The sequence below is a fragment of the Zootoca vivipara genome, chromosome 15 (genome assembly GCF_963506605.1).
Source record: "Zootoca vivipara chromosome 15, rZooViv1.1, whole genome shotgun sequence".
NCBI classification, from domain to species: domain Eukaryota; kingdom Metazoa; phylum Chordata; class Lepidosauria; order Squamata; family Lacertidae; genus Zootoca; species Zootoca vivipara.
In genome coordinates this window covers 34,926,650-34,954,510 of record NC_083290.1, presented here as the reverse complement: position 1 = coordinate 34,954,510, position 27,861 = coordinate 34,926,650, and the positions used below count along the sequence as shown (strand labels likewise).

Sequence of the window (27,861 nt, the reverse complement as noted above, 5' to 3'; positions counted from 1 at the left end):
TGGAAATGAGCAAACCAGTGATATTTTAGGGAGCAGGCTAGCAGGCGGGGCCCATTACTTACATCATAGGAGCCTAAGGTAAAGGTAAAGGGACACCTGACCGTTAAGTCCAGTTGCGGACGACTCTGGGGTTGCAGCGCTCATCTCGCTTCACTGGCCGAGGGAGCTGGCGTACAGCTTCCAGGTCATGTGACTAGCATGACCAAGCCGCTTCTGACAAACCAGAGCAGCACATGGAAACACCGTTTACCTTCCTGCCCAAGCGGTACCTATTTATCTACTTGCACTTTGACTTGCTTTCGAACTGCTAGGTTGGCACAACACGAAACACTGCTGCTGTATGTAGCTTTTATTTTATTTGTTTTTTATCTGATATTTTGGAAATGTACATCCATATTTTTCCTTTACATTTTTTAGCTATAGCTTGTTTAGCTTATAATTAAATCTGGCACTGAAATCCTTCTGTACCTTGAGTGTTTGGTTTTTTAAAATTAGCTTATGCGTGATACAAAACAAACAGATAAAGAGGGAAAGGTCTCTCTCCACTTTTCAATTCGGAGTCTTTTTCACAGTTCGTTTTACATTTACCGAGAGACGCTTTTGTCGTAGGAGGAGCTCGCTCTTGATCATGCACAGAAACAACCTTCCGCAGGGCTACCGGAGTGGGGAGTCGTGCAAGCTCAATCGTACTGAGCGGAGCGGAGCTGCAAACGCCACCCCCCCCCCCGCCGCTCCGCAGCTGACTTTACACGGCGGAATGAAGAAGGAAAGGCTGCTTGCTGCAGCCCGAGAACGCTGGGACTACAACTCCCGGCATGCAAAGGGACGCGCACGCGCGTTTGCCTTTGTGGGTGTTACGGGGGGGGGGGTTAGCAACAGAACACAGATTGGAGGAAAAACTGAGGCGTGGGGGAGGGGGAAGCCCGTCGTTCGGTCCGGCTTGTCGGGGATGACGCCTCCGTGGGTGCGTTATGCGTGGGGGAGATGTGTGGGGTGGGTGGGTGGGGGAAGGGCAGGGCAGGGAAAACTGGGGGAGGCGTGACGCGCGACTGCGAATGTGGGAATGAGTAGACACGTGTCACTGCCTATGCAACTATGTCGCTATATAGGGGGAAGGGGGGCGTGTACGGGCTTGTGTGTGTCTGCGTGCGTTACCCTTCCTTCCCAGGTATCTGACCTTAAGGAAAAGAGCAAAAGGGGGGGGGGCAGCAGGACAACCGTATTGGTTTGGGGGCCATGGTGGGCGGGGATATATATATATATATATTTGGGGGGTGAGGAGTAAAGGTGGGTAGGACTTATTAGTTTGGGGGCCACAGTCGGAGGGGCTGTTTGAAAGGGGGAGGGGAGTAAAGGGGGATCAGTTTTTTGGGGTGGGAGGGGTGGCATGAGGGGGGGGGGTTGTCCAGTTCTGCCGAATTTAGATTGGCCTCATAGCAGCCAACGTCTTTTTCCGAGGAGGCTTGTTGTGTTCACTGTGAGCTTAGTGGGTATATTTTGTGGTTATGCACAAAATTTTTCTAGGGGGGGGGAAGGGGGTGCCAGAACTCCTTGTGAACACCTCCGTCATTCTCTTAAGAATGGCAATGGTGCCCACCTGAGAGGTGCCAGGGCTGAGTTCCGGCTGCAAAAAAAGAAAATAAGCTCTGGTATGCATGTCTCTCAGAAAGCCAAAGAAGCAGTTGGTAACACTTTTATTTTTCTCTTCCTCCCTTCAACCAGAATTGGTCATCGAAATGGTTGGCATGGATATTCAAGTAATAGGAAAGGCTTCCCCTAGGCAGCAACCTGAAGGCCATTTGTGCACCTTCAAATTGCTCGATGGAACTGATGCTTCTCCAAGGCTTTTATTTTGCCTTCCTCCTGCCTGCTGTGCACACACAGAGGGGGAGGGGGTTGGAGAAATTGCAACTGTTTTTTTCTGTTGTTAAAAAAATGGGTTTGTGTTTTTGAAGGTAAGCTGCAGATCTCCATATGAGACACTTGTACCTGCTGGTTTATGCCTGTGCAGTTGTTAAAAGCATCTGCATTAGGAGGAAAAATGTTGCATATTCATGCAGGCTTCTCCAGAAGCTCCTACATTGGAGAATGTAGCTTCCAACTTCATCTGGCGGACCACTTCCCTTTTTGCAGTGTTGGGAAGTGCAAGTTCACTAGTATGTCCTGAACCTTTGGAAAAATCTGAAAATTAGAACATTTGTATGTATTAGGGGGAAAACCATGGCATTGTGGTATGAGAGATAGTGGCCTAAGACAGGCTTCCTCAAACTTGGCCCTCCAGATGCTTTTGGCCTACAACTCCCATGATCCCTAGCTAGCAGGTCAGGAATGATGGGAATTGTAGTCTCAAAACATCTGGAGGGCTGAGTTTGAGGAAGCCTGGGCTAAGAGAATGAGCTCTAGGAGGCTGCAGTTCAAATCTCACTTCAGCTGTGAACTGAGCTAGGGAGGGGCCTTAAGATAAGCCACCTCTGGACCCATAGCTGCCAAGTTTTCCCTTTTCTCGCGAGGAAGCCTATTCAGCATAAGGGAATTTCCCTTTAAAAAAGGGAGAACTTGGCAGCTATGTCTGGACCTTAGTCTTCATATCTGTAATATGGGGATAACAACATTGGGCTAGATGTCTTGTAAGTATAAGATAATATACTCAAAATGAGCTTGGCATTTAGCAAACAGATATCTGAATCAGGAATGGGGAACCTCAGGATTCCCAACTCAACATCATGTGTGGTTGGGGACGAAGAGAGTTTTAGTCTAGGAGCATCGGGCAGGATGCAGGTTGCCCACCCCTGATCTAAACTTAACGGTTGTCTAATATGCTTTTTGTCTTGGGGTGGAAATTCTGTATTCATTTTCTTTGATAGAAAATGGGATGCAAAAGAGCTTAGGGCAGCTTTCGTGTGGTTAACAGGTGGTCCTGTGTGGTCATCTGCTTTGGTTTGTTGATGTGGAGATGTTCTCTTTCATGCAGTATAAAGCAGGTACACCTGCTTTCATCCGAGTACTCTTGGAGGGCCTTTGGATGAGTGGCATCTCTCATCTCTCATTCCCCCTGCCTGTTGTATTCAACCACCACTATTTTGCTCTTAAGTTGGTCCCCCAAGACTAGGTGACCAGATAGTGGTTTTTGGCCCTGTGCAATTTGCACTAAATCCAAAGTGTGGTTCATTGTTCTTTAGTTTCTGTTATGTTAAACAACTGACAAATGTTCCCCGGTACAGCTCTGCATGAAGCTTAACCATGTTCTCAGTTTCCTCATAGAAACCTGGGTGCCTTTGGGACTCCGAGGTGATAATTCATTCTCTGGTGACTCTGATTTCATTGTTTCCATTAGGGTATGAACCGATGCAGCACTGGCAATTACCAGAATGAAGAACAAGCGGTTTCCTTTCCAGCGTACAAAGCTTTGCATGTAAGTGTAATCTCTTACCTGGCTGAGGCAAGATTTGAACTGGAGACTTCCTGGCCTGCACTGTCGGCTGCTATGCTGCACCAGCTCTTCAGACAGCTGATCCTTATATAGCACCACAGTTGTTGTGGGTGTGGTCAAGTGCCTGTAATCAACATACTTAAATCTGCAGCAATGGAATATTAATAAGGAATTTTGTTTCTGCCAGCATAGTAAGGCGTGGATTTTTCATTGCACTAGTTCTGTCTTCTGTGCTGGCTGGAGCTGATGGGAGTTGTAGTCCAAAGGATCTGAAGGGTGCCATGTTGAGGAAGGCTGCGCCAGTGCAATCAATAGTTTGCTTGTAAATATGCAGATACTGTATGGTATTTTTAAGCAGGCACCCTTAGTAGTTCTTGGGAATTTTAATGGAACCTAGAGGCAGCTTAGATCAGCCCATTTCTATAGGAGGCAGACAGCTATTGCTCCTTGTGGTCGGCCGTACCTTCCCCAAAACCTTGAAGGGCAGCCTCTTATACAGCACCTGCAGCATTTGAAATGACAAAGTCGTGGATGAATTGATACACAACTGCACTGTTCACATGTCTATAGCGCTTTTCAATGTCAAGTCCTTTGCAATTAAAAAAACCCCATAACCCAGCTTTCCATCCGTTGGTATTTACAAGGCAACTTAGCAGCAGTATAGCATTATGCAGCTGAAAAAAGCCACGTTATAAAGATTACTGCTGTGATCACAGCCAAAGCCAGCCAAATGATTATCTAGTGTCCTCTGAAATAGTTTCCTGTCACCTGAACCCTATTAATGAGGTAGCCGTGTATGTTTGTCTAGGATGAGAGTTCCACAATTTAGGTGCTACCATTGAAAAGGCCCTGTCTCGTGGAACAGCATGATCTTACATTTCATGTGACGGGGGGGAGACGGATGAGGGCACCAAGTATGATCTAAGTGAGTGGATAGAATCATGGGAGAAGCTGTCCCAGCCCCAAACCACTTAGGACTTTAAAGGTCAAAACCAGCGCTGTGCGTTGGGCCTAAATGCCTATCAGACACCAGTGCAGTTGACTTAAAACTGAAGTACTACACTTTATGTGGGCGGCTCCAGTTAACACTCTTGCTCCCACAGTCTGAACCAGTTGCTATTTCTAAACACTTTCCAAAGGCAGCTGCACGTGCAGAAGTCTCGTCTGAATTAATGTTATTAGGGTATGAGTGACAGCAGCCAGAGCTATATCACAACAACACATTTGGGGCCAGTTCAGTCTAAGATACAGAGGTTGGAGTCCTCCTTCTCCCACCCATCCCAGTTAGCTCTTCCATGCTAGTATGATTTCTTAGCTGCTTCTGCTATTGCTTAGTTGTCTGCATGGAAATCGGCGGACAGGATGGCACCAATTCCAAAGCTGACTTTAAATTGAAACTGGTAGTAGCAATCTGCCAAGTAGCCCCGATCTCAGCCCAAAGGCATTCAGATGCATTGGTCTTGACAATATTTTGCAGAAGTCCGTCAACAGGTTAATGTGGCATTTTACATTCTGATGACTTCTCCCTCTTTCAGATTTCTGCCTTGAAGCAGAATGGACTCTTGCAGTCTCTGTCAGCAACACCCAACGGATGCAGAGAAGCAGGTATGGTTCCAGTTAGCTGAATGATCTGCTGTGAGTTCTGTTTCTTTTCTGATGAAATGGCACACCTAAGGATCTATAATCATCATCCTGTCAGCAACCGGGTCATATACCTTTGATCCTACTGAGAAGATTGTTTTAATTCTTTGGGTGATCTTAACCAAACCATCCTTTGCTACTTTAGTCCCTGTGTTAGGAATCTGATGCTCTTAAACAATATTTTAATCCTGGATGTTATTTTGACTGGAGTTTGGGCAGGGTTATGGGCATCATTGTATTATTATTATTATTATTATTATTATTATTATTATTATTATTATTATTATGGGTATTTTATTGTAAGCTGCCATAAGGCATTGTGGAGAGGTGGAATCCAGTGTTGTCCTTGAGTGAAACCTAGTGAATGTTACTGTTGGAGGCATTATGCCTCTGAATGCCAGTTGCTGGGAATTGTTACTGGGGAAAGGCCTGTAGGAATTTGGTCCTGTTTGTGGGATTCTTATATGCATTTGGTTAGCCACTGTGGGCACAGGATGCTGGACTTGATGGGCCTTTGGCGTAATCCAGCAAGTCTCTTTTTATGTTTTTATGATATTTAATGAGAAAGTTGTGTAATTACAGCTTTTGCTCATAGCAGATAAGTGAAACAACTTGTTTGCTGTGAGTACAAAGCCTTCATGATAGTAATGGAGAGCAGTCACCATTGGCTGTGTGTGTGTGTGTTTGTGTCCACTGAAATACCCGTGTTTCAGAGTTTGATTTACATAAGATCAAAAACACAGTCCCTGCAGCTTACAGTCTGAAAGACACAACTATGAAAATGAGGGATGGAGAGGTGAGGAAGCCACAAATTCAGGCACCACTTCTTAAAGTTAAAAATGACTCACTTGAATGGAAACAGCTGAGGAAAAGCGGCAGCAGAATGGAACTGGTCTTTCAGATCCAACGGCATGGACCCCATTTCCCATCTCTCCCTCTGTTGCTGCCTGATGGAATGGCTGCTGCTTGGTGACAGTTACGGGAGACAGGACCCCACTGGAGCTGGCCTCTTGGCCAAGTCACTGGAGTTGGCCCTTGCTTCTCGTCTCTTCCTCTCAGTTGCTAGAACCTGGGGCAGCGCAAGTATTGCGCCTCCCTGGTGGATTGGGCAGCAGGGGGGCACACGTGGAGCCCCCACAGAGGGGGAACGGAGCCTGTCTCCCAACAGGCTCCTCACCCACTGCCTCTGGGTGAGGCCCACTAGACCAACCCACCTGCCGCTCTGCCTTAGAAGCTGTCATGGGGGAAAGACATTAGCTGCTATCCAGTACAAACAGATTGCCTTAGGAACATCAGAAAGTGTCTTATACAAAGTCTGACCATTGATCCATCTAGTTCATTATTGTCCACACTGACTGACAGCAGCTCAGTCAAGGTTTCAGACAGGGGGTCTCTCCCAGCCCTCTCTGCATATGCCAGGGATTGAACCTGGGACCTGCATGCAGAGAAGATGCTCTGTTACTGAGCTGTGGCCTTTTTCCCTGGCTTGTTGTACAAAATGGTCAAAATTTATTGTCGGTCAAGGCGAGGACTTATTTTTTTTAAAAAAACAGGAGCCGCTTTTCACCTTAAAACTGCTCTTTTGGAAGCGGTTCCATAGTTGCCAGTGTGACGCTTTGTCTCATCTCTCTCTTTCTCATTGTTGCTAGATATTAGTGAGGAGGTTCTGCGAGCCCGAGAAGAATGGGACAGTGTGGCAAACATCCATTCGGAAGGTATGAAAGCAACTGCAATGACATTTCCTTCCCTGTTGGGACCAGTTAAACATGGCAATAAATTAATTTAGATGACTGTAAGAAAAGCAAGTGCTGGAGGTTCTGTCAAAGAGCAGGAAACATGTCTAAGAATAGTATCTGGTGGGTGTAATAATGTTGGATGTGATTCAGTCTGGGAATTATCAAGTTTTAAAGTATTAGCTATGTCTAAGTTACTAGTGCTTCAAGTAGTTTCTTCAGTCAATTAAATAATCTGCTGCTTATTGGTATGTTTAGCGCTATGAGAATGGGGAAACTCAGTACTCATGAAAAACCTAGTACAGTAGGCAAATTTGGTGGCTGTGTTTGCATGAATAGCTCAGGTGTGACTTTAACCACGTTTGTTGAACAAACCAGGATCAGTCTCATAAATGAGCAAAGTAACCATGGTTTGCTTTGTATCATCACTTGGTATCATCGTCACATGTCCTGGGGCATGGCATCAAAACAAATGGGGATAATGGATTTGGACGTCACAAGAAACCTAACACAGAGACTATAGTTAGTTAGCTGGGGTGGGTTTGGACATACAAACAAACCACAATTAAGCTAAACAAACCATCAATTTAGTGTTCTATACAAGCCATGCCTGCATGTGCACTACGCAATCATTCTCCCATCATGGTGTTTCTGACTGTGTGTGTGTGTGTGTGTGTGTGTGTGTGTGTACACATACAATTACTATATGCTTCATATTCATATTTATACGTAATTTAATGTGGGGGGCAGGGAGAACTGCATCAGGATTAATGTTGCTTCAACCCTCTCAAATCTGCCTTCAAAACTTCTGGATGGCAAAAAAATTAAATGGACCAATAACATTGTTCTTTATCAATATTTAGGTGTAGTTTTTTTTAAAATAAGATTAAAGGCAGACAGAGTCAAACCCTGCAACCATGGAATATGTGAAGAGTGAATTATCCAGAGTTCATAAATTGAAATGGACCAGCATTAAAAGTGATAACCATGGGGTCTTGAGAGGGTAAAGGGACCCCTGACCATTAGGTCCAGTCGTGACCGACTCTGGGGTTGCGGCGCTCATCTGCGTTATTGGCTGAGGGAGCCGGCGTACAGCTTCCAGGTCATGTGGCCAGCATGACAAAGTCGCTTCTGGCGAACCAGAGCAGCACACAGAAACGCCGTTTACTTTCCCGCCGGAGCGGTACCTATTTATCTACTTGCACTTTGGCATGCTTTCGAACTGCTAGGTTGGCAGGAGCTGGGACCGAACAACGGGAGCTCACCCTGTTGCAGGGATTCAAACTGCCGACCTTCTGATCGGCAAGCCCTAGGCTCTGTGGTTTATCCCACAGCGCCACCCGCTGTGAGAGGGTACATAAGACTATTTAGCAGGAAAGCTTAAAATATAATGAACATAGTTGATAAAAGCTATTTTTAAAAAGGTAGACTTCCTGGTCAATGTTGAAAAGAGTGCTGGGTTAGCTGAAATTGTGGCAGACTTTATTAAGACCAGAATTTCAGAATCGGATTCTAACCGATCCTGTGGTATGTAAACCGAAGCTCTGCTTTTTATGAAGAGAGGACTGCAGGGTTAAAGTGGCTTCATTCTTTAATTGATTGTAGTATTAAAGGTTAAGATTACAGATTGCAGCCTTAATGAGATTGCGGTGAGGCTTCCTGCATAAAATCCTATCGTTTCCATAAAAGATCAGGATCTGAAATCTGCCTCTGGCCATATTATAGGCATCATTTCAGGCTGGCACTTCTCGGTGGGGGAAACAAATTGTAGGAAACATAATTTACTTAACAAATACAACCAAGTACATATTTGAGTCAATCTATTCCTCTTGCTTAAACATTTATTGTGCTTTCCCCAGCTCTTATCCCAGGCATGCTTGCTAAGAACATAAGAACCTTGCTGGATCAGACTACAGATCTTTGTAGTCCAGTTCCCACATCCCAAATTCCTCTGGGAAGCTCACAAGCAGCGCAGGAGGACAGTATCCCCCTCCTGCTGTTGTTCCCCGGCAGCTGCTCTGCAGAGAGGCGCACTGCCTCCTATCCTGGAGGCAGCTTTTTGCCTCCTGGCCCTTGATAGTCTTATCCATGCATTTGTCTAATCCTCTTTCAAAGCCATCTTAAGTTGATGGCTGTCGCCACCAACTTTGTGGCGGCAAACTCCACCGTTAGCTGTGTGAAGAAGCACTTCCTTTTTATCTGTCCTGAATCTTCTACTTTTCGGCTTCATTGAAGGACTCCAGGTTCAAATGTTATTAGGAAGGGAGAGAACTTCTTTCTCCACGCCGTGCAGAATTGCAATAACTATAGGTGGGTTCACCCTCTCTGCTGACAGGAAAGAAGTCCAATAGGGCTTAAAGGTAAAGGGACCCCTGACCATTAGGTCCAGTCGTGACCGACTCTGGGGTTGCGCGCTCATCTCGCATTATTGGCCGAGGGAGCCGGCGTATAGCTTCCAGGTCATGTGGCCAGCATGACAAAGCCACTTCTGGCAAACCAGAGCAGCACACGGAAACGCCGTTTACCTTCCCGCTGTAGTGGTTCCTATTTATCTACTTGCACTTTGACGTGCTTTCGAATTGCTAGGTTGGCAGGAGCTGGGACCAAGCAACGGGAGCTCACCCTGTCACAGGGATTCGAACCGCCGACCTTCTGATCAGCAAGCCCTAGGCTCAGTGGTTTAACCCACAGCACCACCTGGGTCCCACCAATAGGGCTTACTTTCAAGGAAATGGGCACATAATTGGGCTCTTAGATAAGGCAACTAAGTAGAGGTTGAAAAAAGCTCCTAATGGTGATTTATTTAAGTCAGGGGTCAGCAAACTTTTTCAGCAGGGGGCCGGTCCACTGTCCCTCAAACCTTGTGGGGGGCCGGACTATATTTTGAAAAATAATAATGAATGAATTCCTATGCCCCACAAATAACCCAGAAATGCATTTTAAATAAAAGGACACTTCTACTCATGTAAAAACATGCTGATTCCCGGGCCAGATTTAGAAGGCGATTGGGCCGCATCCGGCCCCCGGGCCTTAGGGGACCCCTGATTTAAGTGATGCCGCATGAATTTGCTTTGGATTTTTACCCTCTTAAAGGTCTTTTTCTTTTTGTTTTTTGATAGAGGTGTACTTGATAGAGGTGCGCTATTGAAACCTTTGCTTAATTTACCTTTGCTTACTTTCTGTGAGAAGAGCAGGAAAGATATTTTGGAGAGGGATCCCAGAGTGGTTTACAGTATAAAAACACAAAAATGCATAGCCAATACCCTGATGTAATACGACAAAAGAAACTTGATAATTGTTAGTGGATTCTTTTTTTTTTTTAAACATACTTTTTATTAATTTTACAAAATACAAAAAAAAAAAAACGGTACATACATAAACACCTTTTCCACCTCCTTCCTACCCACCCACATGGGTCCTCCCCTGCCACAGAAGTATCCCATGTATGTGAACAGTCAGAGATGGTCCATTTTATGCTTGGATTTCTGTCCTCCTCCCCCTCCCCTGACCCCAAAGCCCCCCCCCCTGCCACCAGGGAGCTTCAGCAAACCAGGGCAGTACGCAGGAGGCCATCCATCCAACCATCTATTGTCATACCAAAAAAAGAGAAAAATAGAAATAGGAAAAAAGAGAAAAAAGAAAGGGCAAAAAAGAGAAAAAAACAATACAAAACAGAAAAATTTTTCTTACATTCATAATTGTAAAACCATATTTTGTGGGCTTCCCCTCCCCCCCTTCCCCGGTTTTCATCCCTTTTTTATCATCTGCAACAGTTTCTTACTTTATAAAAATACACCTTTGTATCTTATACAACTTATAAGTCAATTGTTAACATTTTCATCTAATATTCAAATCACTGAAAAATCAAACTCCCATTTTATCTTCCCGTGCCTAATTTTTACTCCCTCTATAAGCCTCCATATTTTCACATTTTTCCAAAATCCATTCACTTTTAAAACTATAACTATTCTCAATTTAACCTTACATCCCCGATTACCGGCTCCACCCCCCCAATCCAGCAAATTCCATAATCAGCAGACCAGTTATAAACCTGTTAATCCATCCTTATAATCACAACATCACTTTCCCTTCACCCCACCCCCTGTTTACAGTCTTTTGCCATCCAGGCCACCATACAGGACCCCTGAATTTCTTCTCTTCTCTGCATATTTTTTCCTTCTTCCCTGTGGGCGTTCTGGAGTTCCAATAATACCAATCGTGCCCCCCTCAAAGGCAGGGCACTCCATCCAACTTTTTGTAGAGTAAAGTCATCATTTTTTTCGTGGTGTGCTTCATTTTGTGTTGAATCATCACAGTCCTCATCTTCATCTTTTCCTTCCAAATCACAGTCACCATCATTGTCATTCTCACATTCATCTTTTTCAGTGTCAAAAGCTTCATCTTCTAAAAAATCATATTCTGCCATCACCATCTGAAATTGTTGCTGTAACTCTTGCCGTCGTGTCTCCTCTTGACATAGTTCTATTCTTGTTTCCCACATTAAGGTCAAAACAGACCGCTGGAACTCAGGGGAACACTTTTTTGTTGACATAGTTCAATCCTGCCAAGGTCAAAACTTGTCACGTGGGGTGGAATATGATCACAGTTTATTTTCTCGACTCCATTTTAACAAACTGGCTGCATTCTTCAAGTCTTATTAACAATAAAGTTCGAACTCACATTTCACAAACATTTAAACCAAAAAAGAAATTCCACAAAGTCCAGAAATACAAAGTGAAATAAAAATTGACTTATAAATCCTGATCAACTCACTGAGTTGTCTGGGCTGCCGGCTCCCGAGGAAAAGAAAGGTTTTTCTTAGTCTTTACCTCTTGCTGCAGGGCACTCACAACCACAGTTTCTCTCCCCTTTCACCCTGCATCAAAGGGGAGATTCTCTTTGATGCGTTTGAGGGATCCTTTTGAATTGCAAATCTTCTGTTTACGGCTTCGGGTTTCTATTTACTGTCTCTTTTGTTGCCGTGGGGGGGGGGGGTGGCTTCCTCTTTTCTCCCCTCTCTCCCAGATCCAAATTGTTTTATAATCCAAATCGTGAGGTTACTTACAGTCTTGTTTCCAATCGTTTTATTTTCGGAAGAATCCAGCGCTCTCCGCCTTCGGCTTGAAGCTTCTCCCTGCTAGAATAACGTTGCCGCTCAAAATGGCCCCCGCGACTTCTACCCTCCTCGCTCCGGAGCTCTTATTAGAGCTAGCCGAAGGGTTGGGGAGTCCGGATTGGGGCTGTGCCGAGCAAATTTGCCCCCGGGACGCCCTTCCCGAGGTTCTAAGGGGCGCAGCGTCGCTCTCGCTGCCCTCCCCACTCCTAGCAGGGACGGGCCGTCTCGGAGACGAGACGAAACCCCGCCGATCGGCGCTGGCGCTGAACCCGGAAGCCATTGTTAGTGGATTCTTACACTGTTCCCTTGCTAGGGCTGAACTAGACACAATTTTAACTGTGTGAATGCAATTAAAGTTTCTGTGACATAAATAGTAGTCCTGGGAAGCCTGAGCATCCTTGGAACTATGAAGGTGGGGTTGGAGGGGGGGGGGGAGAGATTGTAACTCTTTCCTTCCCTGCCACAGTCCTACGAAATCTGCCTCTTCATTGTCAATGGAAGCTTCCCTTGAAATGTAAATAGCAGCTTCGCCTGGACTATGTCAGGGAGAGAGTTAAACTTCCCCCACTACAGTTCCAAGGCTGCTGAAGCTTTCGCACAGCTATTTACATAACAAAAACAACACACATGCAATTAACATTACCCTGACCCTTAGTTTAGCTTTCAAAGGTTTGAGACTAAAGTCCAAACACATTTTTCTCATTTGTAACTGATCCAACTCCCTGATTGCTTTCATTGCCTCATTTTCTATCTTTTTCCCTATTGACAGTATCCTTTCTGAAATGAGACAACCAGACCTGCACCTGCCATTTCAAATGGGGTTGCCCCATTGATTTATATGAGGGCATTATGATTCTAGCAGTTGTATTTTTCGTCCCTTTCTTTTCCTTTCCCAGTTCTGAGCTCGCACTACTACAGTACGAGCTGACATTTTGATTAAGTTATCTGCTTACAACCGTAATAACTTTTCAGACAAATCAGACCCCATCAGCATATATGTGAATTTAAGATAATATTTTTCTTTCCGTGTGCGTCGCTTTACACTTACATATGTTGAATCTCATCTGCGTCTTCACTCAACTTGAAGAGATCCTTTGGATGCTCTTGGCTATGTGTTATCAGCAGACTTGGCTATGCTACTGTTTCTCCCTGGTTTCAGATCATGTATGGATGGGTAAATAAATATAACACAAATTCCAGTACAATACTTCTTAAAAATAGGTGGCATTGATGGTTGTTATTTTTTTTAAAAAAACCAAAACATGTTGTTTTAATACTGTGAGGTGCCACTGGGAGGAACAGTGGGATGAACATGAATTAAATAAATGCTCTTCTCTTCTTTGTGACTGTAGGAATTGTGGAGAGGCCTCCAGGGCCAGTACCCTTAATCTCTTTCAATGAAGCATTGCAATACTTCCAAACAGCAGATCTCTCAGACTGCAGGGTATGTATGTGCCAACTAGGATTGATTTAACAGCCATACTGCTTAAATATTGTAGACATTGAAAATGCTGCGTTGATGGTTCCTGTTTGGCTCTTAAAGCACTTCCAAGGTACTCTTATTCCTATTTCCATTTTGTCAGGGAGAGATAGAATTACCAGAGCCCAGGAGCTTAAATCTCCATGATTTAGCTAGTTCCCCTCCTTTCTGCCACCCCGTCTCCTTTTTGCTAACAGATATGTAGGGCTATAATGTGCTGGGTTCTAGGCTGTAGGTATCTGTAACAGGAGAGGTTAGATCAGCGGCGGAGCTTCATGCTTCGCCACCGGGGGCGGAGAGCAGGCGTGCTGCCCCCAGTGACATGGTGCACATTTTGGGGGCGGGGTGCCGTGCGCAGTGATGTGGCACGTGTTTGTGACGTGGGGCACGTTTTGGGGTGGGGCGCGCTGCACGCAGGGGCGGGGCGCGCATTTTTTGGGGCGGAGCGGGCAGCGGCAATGGCGCCCCTGGGATCGCGTCGCTTGGGGTGCATCGCTCCCACCGCCCCATCTTCCTATGCCCCTGGGTTAGATGTTTTCAGGTTATTTGTGCTTTGGAACTCCCTGCCTATTGACATTAAGCAGGTCCACACACACACACACACACTGCCTATAAGTAAATTAACAGTCATTATTTCATTAACCTCAACTGAATGAAGCCAAGTTAAATGGTTGAAGGATTGTATTGTTAGGTGCCAGCATCTAACCAGGCAGAGGGAACCAGGCAGAGGCCCTTCTCGGTAGTGGCAGCCGCCCTCTGGAATGCCCTCCCATCAGATGGCAGACAGATAAACAACTATTTGACTTTTAGATGGTTGATGTCTTATTGGCTTTTAATCTTTTGTTGTGAGCCACTGGCTCAGGCAACCCAGTTAGATGGGTGGCCTATAAATATTATTATATCTGAGATAGGGCACTGTAGTACAATTTACTTTCTCTAAAGGATTTAAAGCACCCACAAGGCACAAAACCAAACCATGCAAACTAGTATTTTTTTTAAAAAAAACCACCAATCTGATTCAAAACACCCAGAAACATTACAAAAGAAAAAACAGCAAAATGAGCAACAAGATAAAAAATAGCTAAAGGCAGTAAAAAGATCTTAGGTATCACCAAAGGGTCCATGAAAATAGAATTTGCCTGATGCCTAAAACAGGCATCCCCAAACTGCGGCCCTCCAGATGTTTTGGCCTACAACTCCCATGATCCCTAGCTAACAGGACCAGTGGCCAGGGAAGATGGGAATTGTAGTCCAAAACATCTGGAGGGCCGAAGTTTGGGGATGCCTGGCCTAAAAGATGGCAGTGAGGAAAGCCAGGCGGGTATGCTCAAGGAAGGAGCTCCAGAGTTTGGTTGTTACCATAGGAAAAAAAAATCCTCTCTTTGGCAGGGAAACAGGAAGAAGGTCTACTAAGGGTAATGTCAAGCCACAGCCAGGTTCAAAGTGGTCCTTTTTGTTACCTAGCCCAGGGTATGAGGGAGATCAGGCCAGGATTTTGCCTGTTGAGAATACTATGACCTGAAATGTCAGCTGCACATAATGCATAGATTGCTTGCAAGGAGAACACTCCTTGCCAAACTGAGTTTGGAAAAACAACAACAACAACCCTGGAAGTCAACAAAGATTTCTTAATATTGGTAGGATATGGTCAGTTGCAAAAGTGGTTTGTTGCCCTTTTCTCAGCAGTGTTGTTAGGGAGAACTTTGCCTATGTACCATCACACTTTTAAATTCTAACTTTCCTTGACTGTTTCAGAAAAAGATTCAGCCAACGGTGCGAAGGAGAGGACTGGCTGCTGTTGCTCATTTCCTTTTCGGCCCTCCCCGTCTCCACCAGCAGCTGCAAAGTGAGAGGGACTTAGCCTTGGCGATAGCCCAGTGTAAGTTTTGCTTCCTGTGTCTGCGGATAGCATCTTCCCAGGAGCTCAGCCAGTTTTCTGACTGTCAGCCTACTTAATATCACCACGTCTTAAATATCTGGAAAGGGCTGCATGCAGCTCAGGGGAAGAGCACCGGCCACGGGTTCAATCCTTGGCATCTCTGGGAAAGATTCCTGTGGAAAACTCTGGAAAGCCACTACCAAGTTAGTGTAGACAGCACTGAGCTGTATAGAATGATGGTCTGACCTTGGTATAAAGCTGTTTTATCCAGTCCTCCCATCATCCCTGACCATAGACCATGCTGGCTGGGGTTGATGGAAGCTGGAACTTAGCAACACCTGAGAGATTCCAGGTTCCACACCCCTGATATAAAGTCACCGCAGACTGCTTTTATATGGCCTTTGTTTCCTCTAGCCTAGTATTCCCTGCTTTTATTGGCAACAGCTCTCCCAATGGTTTGGACAGAGGTCTCTCTCCCTGCTGCCTGAGATACTTTCGTGTCCCTGCAGTCCCAACTCCTGATCTCTGGGAGAGGAGGAGGTGGTGCCTGGGTGGGAGAGGCAACTGTCATCAGAAATGGCTCTGGGTGTCCCCACTGGCCTAGAAGCTGCAGCCCAAGAGGAGTACCTTTGGCCAGTGCCTCTTCAGCCTGTGGAGGTTGTGTTGCTGTCCTCCGACAGCCAGTTCTGTTTAAATCTAGGTTTACCTGCTGCTGAAGTAATGTGATTGGATCCTGCTGATATGCCTCTTCTGCCTGAACACCACATGGATGCAGGCGGGGTGCTGCCTGCTTTGCCTTCTTTCCTGCGTTGCACCACCCTTGTCCCTTCCAGGTGATTTTGCCTTATCAGAACCAGAACCTTGCCTTGTTTCAGATGGTCTTGCTGACTTAGTTGGTTTTGCCTTGCTTCTTTTGCTCTTTGCACTCTTACTCACTTGGGTTACAAACGCTCGAGGCCACTGCTTGGAAGAGAACAGATCTTTATGCGAAGATGCCAAGGATTAAACTTGGGCCTTATGTACAGGTGAAACTCAGAAAATTAGAATATCGTTGAAAAGTACATTTATTTCAGTAATGCAACTTATTATTTTTTATTTTTCTTTTAATTTTTACAAATGCTTTCTTTTGGAAATTCCACAGTAATAAAACAAATAGTTACAACAATACAAAAATAAACATCGCTATTACGTTTCATTAATCACATTCCATTTATAATCGACCCGCCTAACGACAAATAATTACAATTACAACAAATAAAGGCTCAACATATCTTGCTTTGCATGTCATGCATCTATCTCATATATTGGTTTCACCTTTTAAGCTGCATTACTGAAGTAAATGCACTTTTCGACGATATTCTAATTTCCCAAGCTTCACCTGTATCCAGAGTATAAGCTCATTTATGTAGAGGAAATAATGAGTGTTTCCCTCAACAGGTGGCTTGGATAACAATGAGAAAGTGCACATGAGGATCCTGCAAACAATTTACAAGAAACTAATGGGGTCCCGTTTTGATTGTGCCCGTTATGGAGCCCATTGGGAAGACCTGGGATTTCAAGGTATGGAGGAAGTACATGGACAATATATTCTTCATACAAGCTTGGCATGGCATGACTTTTGCTTCTGCTGTAACATGTGGAAGAGGAACATGCATTTCCCCCAGGAAAGATCTATGGGCCGTACATTTCTTTGCAGGGGAAGATCGGTGAGTTCCCTGTTTGCAAGATACAGTGGTGCCTCGCTTAACGAATGCCCTGCTTAACGAAATGATTTTTTGAGCGGAGGTTGCCTCGCTAGACGAATTCATTTTATGAAAAATTCGTCTAGCGAATCACGATTTCCCATAGGAATGCATTGAAATTCAATTAATGTGTTCCTATGGGCAAAAAATAATAATTCAGTGCATTCCTATAGGATTCGCTAGACGAATTTTTCGTTATAAGAAAAGACCCGTGGAACGAATTAAATTCGTCTAGCGAGGCACCACTGTACAGCAGAAACCTTTAAAAAGCTGCTCACACTTCCCTTTTTTGACACTTCATTTGAAATAATCCCTAACCTAAAAATCCAGCGAGAACCACTGCAACATTTTAAAAAAACCTGAATATTTTGAGTCTGGGCAGTTTTTTTTATAGGCCTGCTTCCACAGACAATTATATACTTGATTTGTAAGGAGTTTCTTATTTAACATTCTGTTATGGTTTAATACTAACATCACATTACCTTGGAGGGAATGGGAGTTATTTTATTTATTTTAAAATGTATACATCGCTTTACAGATTGCAAATGCAAGTATTCAACAACAGATACAGGACAACTGTAAAAGCAGCCAAAACACTTTGGGGGCTGATTTGACTGCTGTCCTGTTTCCGTTGTTGAATACCGGAAGCAGCATCAATAAAAACAAGGATGCAGCAACAGGCAATAGAATTATCTAGTTTAAAACTTGGGAGAAGAGTGGTTTGCCAGCTGAATGTCCCTGGGAGTCATTTCCACAACCGGGGTGCCAATACTTTGTTTCCATGCACCTTGCCTCAGAAAGTTGGGGCATTTGAAGAAAGACTTGTGAATAATTTGAGTGGGTGACTTCATTCAGGGAGTAGATGGTCTTTTTTAGATAGCTTGGTCCTTGGAGATAAGCTGTAATGCACAGGCCAGAACGTTTCATTCGGTAATTCGGATCACCGTTTTTCCTGTAGCTTTCAAATTTGGAGTCATTCGGGTATGGTTACATAATGGAAATGTTGTATTGGGTGCTCATGAGAGAGAGCATCAAGCTTTCACCAGGCCACATTAATTTTAGCATTGCCTTTCTGGGTTTGCCTTGGCAATTAACAATCCTCTAATGTAGCTTTATGCATGCAATCATTCACAAATATGGCCTGTGTAAGAGCGTTTATTGCCTTGGCTTAACTGTCTCTCTCTCTGTGTTTTGTACTTAAGGGATGGATCCTGGCACAGACCTACGTGGGACTGGAATGCTAGGATTAATGCAAACACTATATTTTGTAATGGATTCTCGGATATTACCCGTAGCTCGAGAGATTTTCAAGTTATCCCATCACGAAACACAGGTACGTTTCCTTTTTCTGAGCTCGGGTTTTTGAAATGTTATTGAAAACCTGTGGGAGAGATAACTTTGCATTCTGGTCTCCTACTGGTTATAACGGAAGGCCTTTATTTTTTACAGCCTAAACCAGGCATCCCCAAACTGTGGCCCTCTAGATGTTTTGGCCTACAACTCCCATGATCCCTAGCTAACAGGACCAGTGGTCGGGGAAGATGGGAATTGTAGTCCAAAACATATGGAGGGCCGAAGTTTGGGGATGCCTGGCCTAAATCATCAGCTTGAAAGATCCCTAGAGTGTCGACTGCTTGTGTCTGAACTGCCTCCCAGAAATGGCTTTGTCCTTTAACTACATCTCCTTGGACCATGGGACCCAGGTGGCGCTGTGGTTAAACCACTGAGCCTAGGACTTGCTGATCAGAAGGTCAGCGGTTCAAATCCCTGTGACGGGGTGAGCTCCCGTTGCTTGGTCCCAGCTCCTGCCAACCTAGCAGTTCGAAAGCACATCAAAATGCAAGTAGATAAATAGGAACCGCTACAGCAGGAAGGTAAACGGCGTTTCCATGTGCTGCTCTGGTTTGCCAGAAGTGGCTTTGTCATGCTGGCCACATGACCTGGAAGCTATACGCCGGCTCCCTCGGCCAATAATGCAAGATGAACGCGCAACCCCAGAGTCGGTCACGACTGGACCTAATGGTCAGGGGTCCCTTTACCTTTACCTTGGACCATATGTTGGGAGATCTCATGTTCTAATAATTAGGGTATTTTAGTCTCTAAAAATTCCATGCCTGTAATGGCAAAGCACAGTTTGGTCATTAGCTCTGAATTCAGCCATTTATTTTTTTTCATCTCTCCTTTCCTTCTATTCTTCCCTCCCCACCCCAATATAATCTTCTTCCTGTCTGCCATACTATGCACCCCCAATAACGTTTCCAGTATCCAAACAATCTCTGGCTGAATCTTTCATGAGCCTTTGGGTGTGCTTTAGGAAAACTTGTAGATGAGAAGGATGAGGAACCTGTGATGCTCCAGATGTTGTTGGATGCCACATCTCTTCAGCCCCAGCTGGAATGGCAACTACTCAGGGATGATGGAGATTAAAGTCCATCAACATCTGGGGTGCCACAGGTGTCCCACTAAACTCTCCAGTTCACATTTTTCAGCCAATACTTAAACCTTCTTATTTGAACTGCTTTCTGATCCAGGATTGAGGTGCTGCTGGGAGGGTATTTGCATAACATTTTGATGGGTTATGCTGCTTTCTTTGAGACGAAGCTTGGGCACTGGCCTTGAGAATCCAGGCTAGGTCTTGATAGAAATGCAAATGGTCATATGGTATTGGTAGGTATATCTTAGGTTGACCAAGGCAGAGATATTTTTGCAGTAAAGGTGGCATTAGATTTCTTTCCTTTTTCTTTTTTGAAGAGGCTGGTTGATATTTGTATGTTCAGTACAACAACATTTCATGCTGAAATGATATCGCTTGTATTTCTCTCCCCTCCCCTTCCTCCAAATAAAAATATCAATAGATTATTGGGGGAGAATAACATTAATTTAAGCACCACCTTTCCCATTAGTTCATTGAAAGGCATTTCTGGGAAACAGGGTGGAAACTGAATGCATAATAAGATGCTGAAATGTAGCTGATGTGTCTAGAGGCATTTGCTAAAATTGGTCCCACCAGAGACATTTGGAGGTCCAGAAAAAAAAAGAACCATTAGCATCTCAGCTGGCAGTCTGGTGGAGCCTTTGTGAACCTGGTGCCTTCTAGACCAGCTGTGCTGATGGGAGTTTTACCTCTTTTACCTTTTCAGTCCAAAACATCTGAAGGTCATCAGGTCAGGAAAGGGTGGTCTAGCATATCTTTTTATGTTTCTATTTGGCAGGTTAGTCAGCTACGCTCAGTGGATTTATGATTTGGTACTCCCTGCTCATCAAAGTGCAAGTAGATAAATAGGGACCGCTCCGGCGGGAAGGTAAACGGCGTTTCCGTGCGCTGCTCTGGTTCGCCAGAAGCAGCTTTGTCATGCTGGCCACATGACCCGGAAGCTGTCTGCGGACAAACGCTGGCTCCCTCGGCCTATAGAGCGAGATGAGCGCTGCAACCCCAGAGTCGGACACGACTGGACCTGATGGTCAGGGGCCCCTTTACCTTTTTACTCCCTGCTCTTAACAGCATTTCCCCAAATTGTCTTACTTTTCCCATTGACGTGAAGTTAGTATTCTGCAATCAGCCTAACTGGAGCCTTGCTGCTCTTTAATTTACAATAAATTATACCAGGGTACTAGAGTTTTCTTGATTTCTTTTTGGTTATGTGATTTGGGTTTTACAGGGGGAGTTTGTACATTTTTAATACTTATCCTTCGTTAGGAAAGCAGAATTGGTTCAGGGTCCCTCAGTGGAGGAAAGCAGAAGAACAATGAGGTCCTGGGACCTCTGCTGGATGAGCCTGAAATTCCTCTCCCCCCCACCCAGGCCCACCCCAGGTCCCTTTTCTAGTTTCTAAGCAAGTTGAGGAAGTACTGATAATCATGAAGGGTGAAAACATGATTTTAATCACATATCTGCTCTTCTCCAGTATAGTACAACTTACTATGTTGTGAATGCAAATACGCAAAGTCAGTAAGGGATGGCAGGGGCAAGGTTTTGGGACCGCAGTGGTATTTGCTTGTCAGTCAGAATGGTCAAGGGCATGCTGTATAGTCCAGGGCAGGCATGATTTGTTCTTGAGGGGCAGCAGGTTAGCTTCGGAGGTGGCGTTGCATACTGTTGTGTCCTTCCAACACCTTGCTGCTGCTCCCCATCATCTGCCGCCTGAAGCCACTGACTTACCATGCCCAATGGTACTGCTGGCCCTAAACATTGGGCAAGAGTGACAGAAAGCCAGGCTCCGAAGGGTTTGATCCAGGCATAGTTATGCTTAGAGTAGATGCACTGAAAACGCAATTGACAACAATTTCAATGGGTCAGTGAGACTGACTATGTCTAGATTCAACTCTTATTGTTAATGATTATTTAAAAAATAAATACTGTACAGGTGAAACTCGGAAAATTAGAATATCGTCGAAAAGTGCATTTATTTCAGTAATGCAACTTATTATTTTTTCTTTTAATTTTATGCTTTCTTTTGGAAATTTCACAGTACGGTAGTAAAACAAATAGTTACAATAATACAAAAATAAACCTCACAATTACATTTCATTAATTACATTCCATATATAATTGACCTGCCTAATGACAAATAATTACAATTACAACAAATAAAGGCTTGACATATCTTACTTTGCATGTCATGCATCTATCTCATATATTGGTTTCACCTTTTAAGTTGCATTACTGAAATAAATGCACTTTTCGAAGATATTCTAATTTTCCGAGTTTCACCTGTATGTAATTCAAAAAACTAAAGTTCAGTTCTTAAAAGCAGGGGAAACCTGAGCAAAGGAACAGAGTAGAAGACGTAGCCAAGCAAGGTCTTCTCCAAGGACTCAAGTTGATTGGACCAAGAAGCAAGTTCTGAGGCTTCCTCAATCTCTGCCCTCCAGATGTTTTTGGCCTACAGCTCCCATGATCCCTAGCTAGCAGGACCAGTGGTCAGGGATGCTGGGAATTGTAGTCTCAAAACATCTGGAGGGCCGAGGTTGAGGAAGCCTGGGCTAGAACATTAAAAGGCCCATTGAGCAGGATTGGTGCTTGGGGTCAGCTGACGGGATGTTGTAAGATGCTGTGTTCTGCACTCCAAGGGCATCACTTAGGTTGCAGTACCAATGTGTTGGGTTTGTGGTTGAGACAGAACCAGTGAAACAGCAGCTAAGATACCAGAGCTGGGATCAGAGCGTTGCTCTGAGATGCTTTGAACAGAGAAAATGCCACAACGTCAGGTCAAATGGGTCATACTTGATTTTTTTTTATAAAAGCAACAAATCAAATCTGCATATCTGTTGAAAGGACTCATAATCGAAAACCAGAACATGTTGCATGAATTTGACTCGCTTCTTAAATGTAAGGTCAAGTAGAGAAACTGACCCAAATCTCTGTTTAGGGGTTTAATCCAGGCATATATAAGTGAACTAAAAAAGAAAAGGCAGTATGAATTTTACTTCCTGTTAATTAGGGGCAGGGCACACTTTTTTAAAAAATGTATTTCCAATTCCTTTACAGAATTTCCCTTTCTGTGTGATGTCTGTCAATATTACTCGTATTGTAATCCAAGTGCTGAGGGAAGAACGCCTTTCCAGGTGAGTTCGTTGCAGACGGATGGTATGGTCGTGTGTTCAAGTTGTTGTTGCTCTTTTCCTTGCTATGGGACCATGCAACTCGAGAAGAATGAAAACATTTACATTGCCGTGGAAATTAAGTACTGCTTCTGTAAAATGTTGGGAATATACTGAATACGTTTTTTGAAAAATTCCATGAATACAGAAGATCCAGGACTGTAAGCATAACTGATAGGTCAGTCAGCTAAATTGGGGGGGGGGGGCTGCAAGCTAGGTCCTTATCTTTCCTTACCCCATGTGAGCCAAATTTGATTGGAGGTGGGCCATCCTCCTGTCAGTCAACCAGTGCATCCCTGTGAGGAATTTGATCACACAGCTGATCTCTGCAGAAAGCAGGAACCACCACTCCTCAGGTGATGTTTTCCCCAGCAGGGGACACAAGTGGCGCTCTGAGCCTCTTGGGCTTGCTGATCGGAAGGTTGGCGGTTCGAATCTCTGCGACAGGGTGAGCTCCTGTTGCTCTGTCCCAGCTCCTGCCAACCTAGCAGTTCGAAAGTATGCTAGTGTGAGTAGATAAATAGGTACCGCTGCGGTGGGAAGATAAATGGTGTTTCTGTGCGCTCTGGTTTCCATTACGGCAGTGTTTCTCAACCAGTGTGCCTCCAGATGTTTTGGGACTACAACTCCCATCATCCCTAGCTAGCAAGACCAGTGGTCAGGAATGATGGGAGTTGTAGTCCCAAAACATCTGGAGGCACACTGGTTGAGAAACACTGCATTACGGTGTCCCGTTGTGCCAGAAGCAGTTTAGTCCTGCTGGCCACATGACCCGGAAAGCTGACTATGGACAAACGCCGGCTCCCTTGGCCTGAAAGTGAGATGAGCGCCGCAACCTTGGACTGGACGTAACCGTCCAGGGGTCCTTTACTTTTACCTTCCCCCCAGTGCTTTTCATTGTGAAAGAGGGGGATGGAAAGGCTGAATAGGGCAGAAAGCTTGAAAAACAAGCCTTGCTATATTTTTGGTTTACCACTCGTGGTTTGTTTGAATGGTAAACCACGACAAGAGTTCTGGAAGACTTGCTCTCTGCCTTGCAGGTTTTTTCCACCTGGCCTGGGATGGCAGGGCCCTGAATGACTGCAGCTACAAAAGCTGAGGCTTTTGAATACTCTTCGGCTGGGGTGTTTTGGGGTATTTTGTCGGTGTGGGGTTGTTGGTTGGGTATCTTCATTTTAGATCTTTCGATTTATGTGAAAATTGTTGTGCATTTTTTGATGTTTCATTTATTGTTTATGACTACTGATATGTTGTGGTTTTTTATGTAGTAAGACACCTTGAGCACTGGAGGCACATTCATGATTAAACCATAGTTTATGACATGGGGCATGCTGATGTCTTGGAGAGGCACTTGTACCCCAAAGCCACACATGCTTACTTTGGAGTAAGCCTCGCTGTGTTGGGGGGGGGGCTTACTCGCTAGTAAGAAGGCTTAGGATTGCCTTCAGGGGGAGTGCATTGCTGCAAATGTGGCAAGTAGCAGGAATTACACCATTTACTGAGGCTTGGGTTTTAAAGTGACTTTAAAAAGTGTCTCTTTAAAAGCAAACTAATTCAGGGCAGCTCATGGGTAGGATATTACTTTAAGGATATAATTTTGTGCGGAATTTTATTTAGTGGTGCTTTGATAAATGAACGCCAATGAAACGGAATTGATTTGGATAGAAGATTGGGGGGGAATTAATTGAAGAGTAGCTGCTTTAGGTCTTTGTGCTTTTGCTTTAAAGCTTTGTTCTGCTCGGGGAGGGGGGGCATTTTACACATGCTCAGTGCCTGAGATGCCAGACTTTTTGAGAACAAAATGTGACAACCCTATTCACCCTCTTCCAAGATGTGGAAAGACTACCTTCTTCCTGCCAGTCCATACTGCAGAGGTTGGCGACCGTTTTTTGTCAATTCTGGAAAAGGGGAGGAGGAAAGATTGCCAGGAGGGCACTTACAAAATTAAAATCAGCCTAGAATTCTGGTGGTAGCTTCAAACCTAACACATTTATTGTTGCCTAAGCTTTTTGTAAGCCAAGATCTTCTTTCTTCAGATGCATGCATTGTACCATGTGTTGGATGGGTTTCATAGTACACCTGGTATTGTAGTGACCCTTGCTGTGATCCTCCAAGGTAGACCCATATTATTATCCCCATATGCTGGGGGAAGGGACAGTGGCCACGGCTAGCACACATAATAAAAAGGTACAGGACCCCTGGACGGTTAAGTCCACTCAAAGGTGACTATGGGGTTGCAGGCCGAGGGAGCTGGCGTTCGTCCACAGCTTTCCAGATCATGTAGCCAGCAAGACTAAACCGCTTTTGGCGCAATGGAACACCCTGACGGAAACTAGAGCGCATGGAAACACCGTTTACCTTCCCGCCACATCGATACCTATTTATCTACTTGCACTGGCGTGCTTTCAAACTGCTAGGTTGGCAGGAGCTGGGGATTTGAACCGCCGACCTTCTGAACGGCAAGCCCAAGAGGCTCAGTGGTTTAGACCACAGCACCACCCGCTGGGCCATCATATCAGGCTTTCTTTTGACATGGGTGTGTGTGAACTCCCCCTTGTTTGACCTTAAATTCCAGAGGAGTGTTCTCCCCCCCCCCCCAGCAAAATGATACGTTTCTTGGCAAGCAAACACATGCTCTTAATGACGGAAGTGTAAGTCTTTGCCGGCCAATATGGAGTGACATTACTGAGCCGGATTTTCCCTTTTGTCTTTGGCCCAGTGATAGGGAAGATGACCCTGGGAGTAAATTTCTTGTACTTGTCTCTTTCAGAGAATGTAATCGAAGGCAGCAGGTCATTGCAGTGCTAAATGATTTCTACGTGGCTGTATTTTTGCGCCTCTTCAACATATGGAAAGCACAACAGAAGACTATTTCCGACTCTGGTTTTGTTCTAAAAGGTGGGCTGTTTTCGTCCTGTTCAGAAGAAAGAAAATATACAGTATAATAATTCCTTGTTCCGTGCATATACATTCCTTTATGGGAGAGCTAATATGGCGCAGCAGGCAAATGCTATGTGCCAAAAATGGGTGAATAAATTGACATCAATTCATGACTGGGCAAATAAAGCAAATGTGCTGGCATTTGTTGAATTTGCATAACCGAAGCTAGGTCTGACACGTAATTAAAGAAATTCTAGTTGATTAATCAGGTATTTTAATTAATTAAATAAATCTGCCTAAGTTTCCTTATACAATTCCACAATTCTTTTTGAGGAAAAGGAAAAGGTGGTATAAAAATGTAATAAATCGTGTGTGTGTGTGTGTGCGTGTGCGTGCGTGCGCGTGTGTACACACACACACACACACACACACACACACACTGCATGCATAGAATTTCTGAGCTTTCAGTTGCACTTGCATCTTCAAGCTAGTGCATCTTCAAAGCTGCCTTCCTTTAAAAATCAGGACTCCAAAATGTGATTCTCGGATTGCCAAATTCTGCACCCAGTACTGAATTCTGTGTTTGTAAGATGCAATCATGAACCTGCAGACTCCTCCCCTGACCATAGCTGCTTAAACTCTGAAGAGACTGGAAAAATTTGGAAAGCTTCTTTTACTTGGCTTCTAGACTCCCCTTCAAAATGTCGTTTTCATAGCTGTGCAGATTTGCAGTACATTTTCTCCATGCTCTTCTTCATAACTTTATAAACCTTTACCCTGATACCAACCCTGCACTTGGCTTAAGAAGCTCAAAAGTGGCCTTTCCTCACAGGGAAGGTGAGATGGAACTCAAACTGGCGAGCCTTTTTCTAACCCAGGTGTCTTGACTTCTTCAGAGCAAGTTCCTACCAGATATCATCTCTCTCTCTCTCTCTCTCTCTCTCTCTCTCTCTGCAGAACTGGAGGCATTTGCTAAAAGAAACCCGAAGCAGCTGCTGAGACATTTGGAGACTTACATGAATGGGATTTCGGTTTCAGCAGGGGAAGACGGCTTTCAGGCCAACGCTTTCACCTCCGAGGTTCTTGGTTCGAACCTGAACTCTGCGAAAGCTGACAGTAAGGAGCTAAATTTTACTGGAGTAGGTGACCTGCCGACGTTGGAGAAAGAGCAAGACAGCTGATCCGGTCCCAGGGAAATGGGGAAAGTCCTTGTACATGATAAGCTGACAAAGCCGGTTGATATGGTCTCTTAGTGGCTCTGTGGCCCGGCTGCAAAAAGGCTCACGGGGAGGGCTGAAGGTCTTGGAACGCTGCTAAGGTAGAAGTGCGGGGGCTTCAGTTTGGGCCAGAGGCGCTAAGCAAGGTATAGCGAGAGCCCCAGGGGTGGAGTCTGGGATCAAGAGCAAACTGCTTCAATTCTAGAATGAAGCAATCTGGGCAGGATCCATTCATCCCGGTTAGTAGCACTAAAGCTGTGAAGCTGACCTTTCTTTTGTTGTGGGAGTGTATATCTGAATTTCCAAATCCTCTCGCACACTGAAAATAAAACGTTCTTCCGGTTCCCGAGGTTTGTTAGAGCTAAGAAACCTATGTTTATGCATTGCTGAATGCGAGCTAATGTGAGCCTTGAGCTGCTGCAACCAGAGGCTAGTTGTGGGCCTACAATTTCTTCAGTTAGGATTTTTATTCATATTATTATTACTGGGGAAACATACAAGACACAAAGCTGTTGAATCCTTTTTACTCCCGTCAACTGGGAATTTCTCAGTTGATGTGCGCCTGCTGTGACATATCAACCCACAGGATGTGTATGTGTGTGTGTGTGTCTTTTGTTTTTTAAATGGGATCGTCAACAGGAACCACTGAATGTGTACTGAAATTGTGAACACCCGACTTATATGCTATTGAGGGTGGTCACAGACAACCAGCAACGACACAGTAGTTGTGTGAAAACGTACCATATGGCGGCTGCAACTGCAAGGTGAAGCAATGTGTGGCCTTTAACTACCTGGAAAACCCAGTGGTTACTACACCTGTTTTCCTGGATGGCTTGGGGGGGGGGGGGAAATGGTAGCAGTGGTACTACTGGCTTACCATATAACTGGCTAACATATGAATGACTCTTGTAATGTGGTGGAAACGGCCACACTGAGCTTTTCAGCAGCTGCCATGTGGTGCCCAGTGACTCATTTTCACCCTGCGATAATCTTCGGACGTCCTGTCCGGCGTACCAGCTGTATTGTATGTAAAGTTGTAGCCCTGGCTGATACTGGGCTTTTCCATTAAACTTACTACAATCTTCAACCCTAAACTATGTGTCTGTTTTCTTCATGCCATGAAATAAAAAGGCAAAAAAGAG

The 27,861-nt window shown here is 44.7% G+C and overlaps 1 protein-coding gene across 2 annotated transcripts; it reads left to right on the top strand.

Annotated features, from left to right (window-relative positions):
• Positions 1-899: 899 nt before the first annotated feature.
• ELMOD3 (ELMO domain containing 3) lies at positions 900-27,813 on the top strand. Of its 2 annotated transcripts, none has more exons than XM_035139849.2 (11): positions 900-964; positions 3,335-3,412; positions 4,966-5,035; positions 6,721-6,786; positions 13,273-13,364; positions 15,156-15,279; positions 16,717-16,839; positions 18,224-18,354; positions 22,510-22,586; positions 25,393-25,520; positions 26,460-27,813. In XM_035139849.2, exons 1-11 carry the CDS (start codon positions 950-952, stop codon positions 26,681-26,683), a joined length of 1,128 nt encoding a protein of 375 aa, XP_034995740.1. In that variant the 5' UTR covers positions 900-949; the 3' UTR covers positions 26,684-27,813. The 2 variants fall into 2 exon arrangements, with proteins under 2 accessions (XP_034995740.1, XP_034995739.2); XM_035139848.2 differs by lacking the exon at positions 900-964 and adding an exon at positions 1,051-1,168.
• Positions 27,814-27,861: the final 48 nt, after the last annotated feature.

Excerpts from the sequence above, each read along its gene's own strand:
- ELMOD3 (XM_035139848.2), top strand. The coding sequence starts at position 1,064 with ATGAGTAGACACGTGTCACTGCCTATGCAACTATGTCGCTATATAGGG. Across the intron at positions 6,787-13,272 it reads GGCAAACATCCATTCGGAAG|GAATTGTGGAGAGGCCTCCA; the intron begins GTATGAAAGCAA and ends TTGTGACTGTAG. Across the intron at positions 13,365-15,155 it reads CAGATCTCTCAGACTGCAGG|AAAAAGATTCAGCCAACGGT; the intron begins GTATGTATGTGC and ends TGACTGTTTCAG.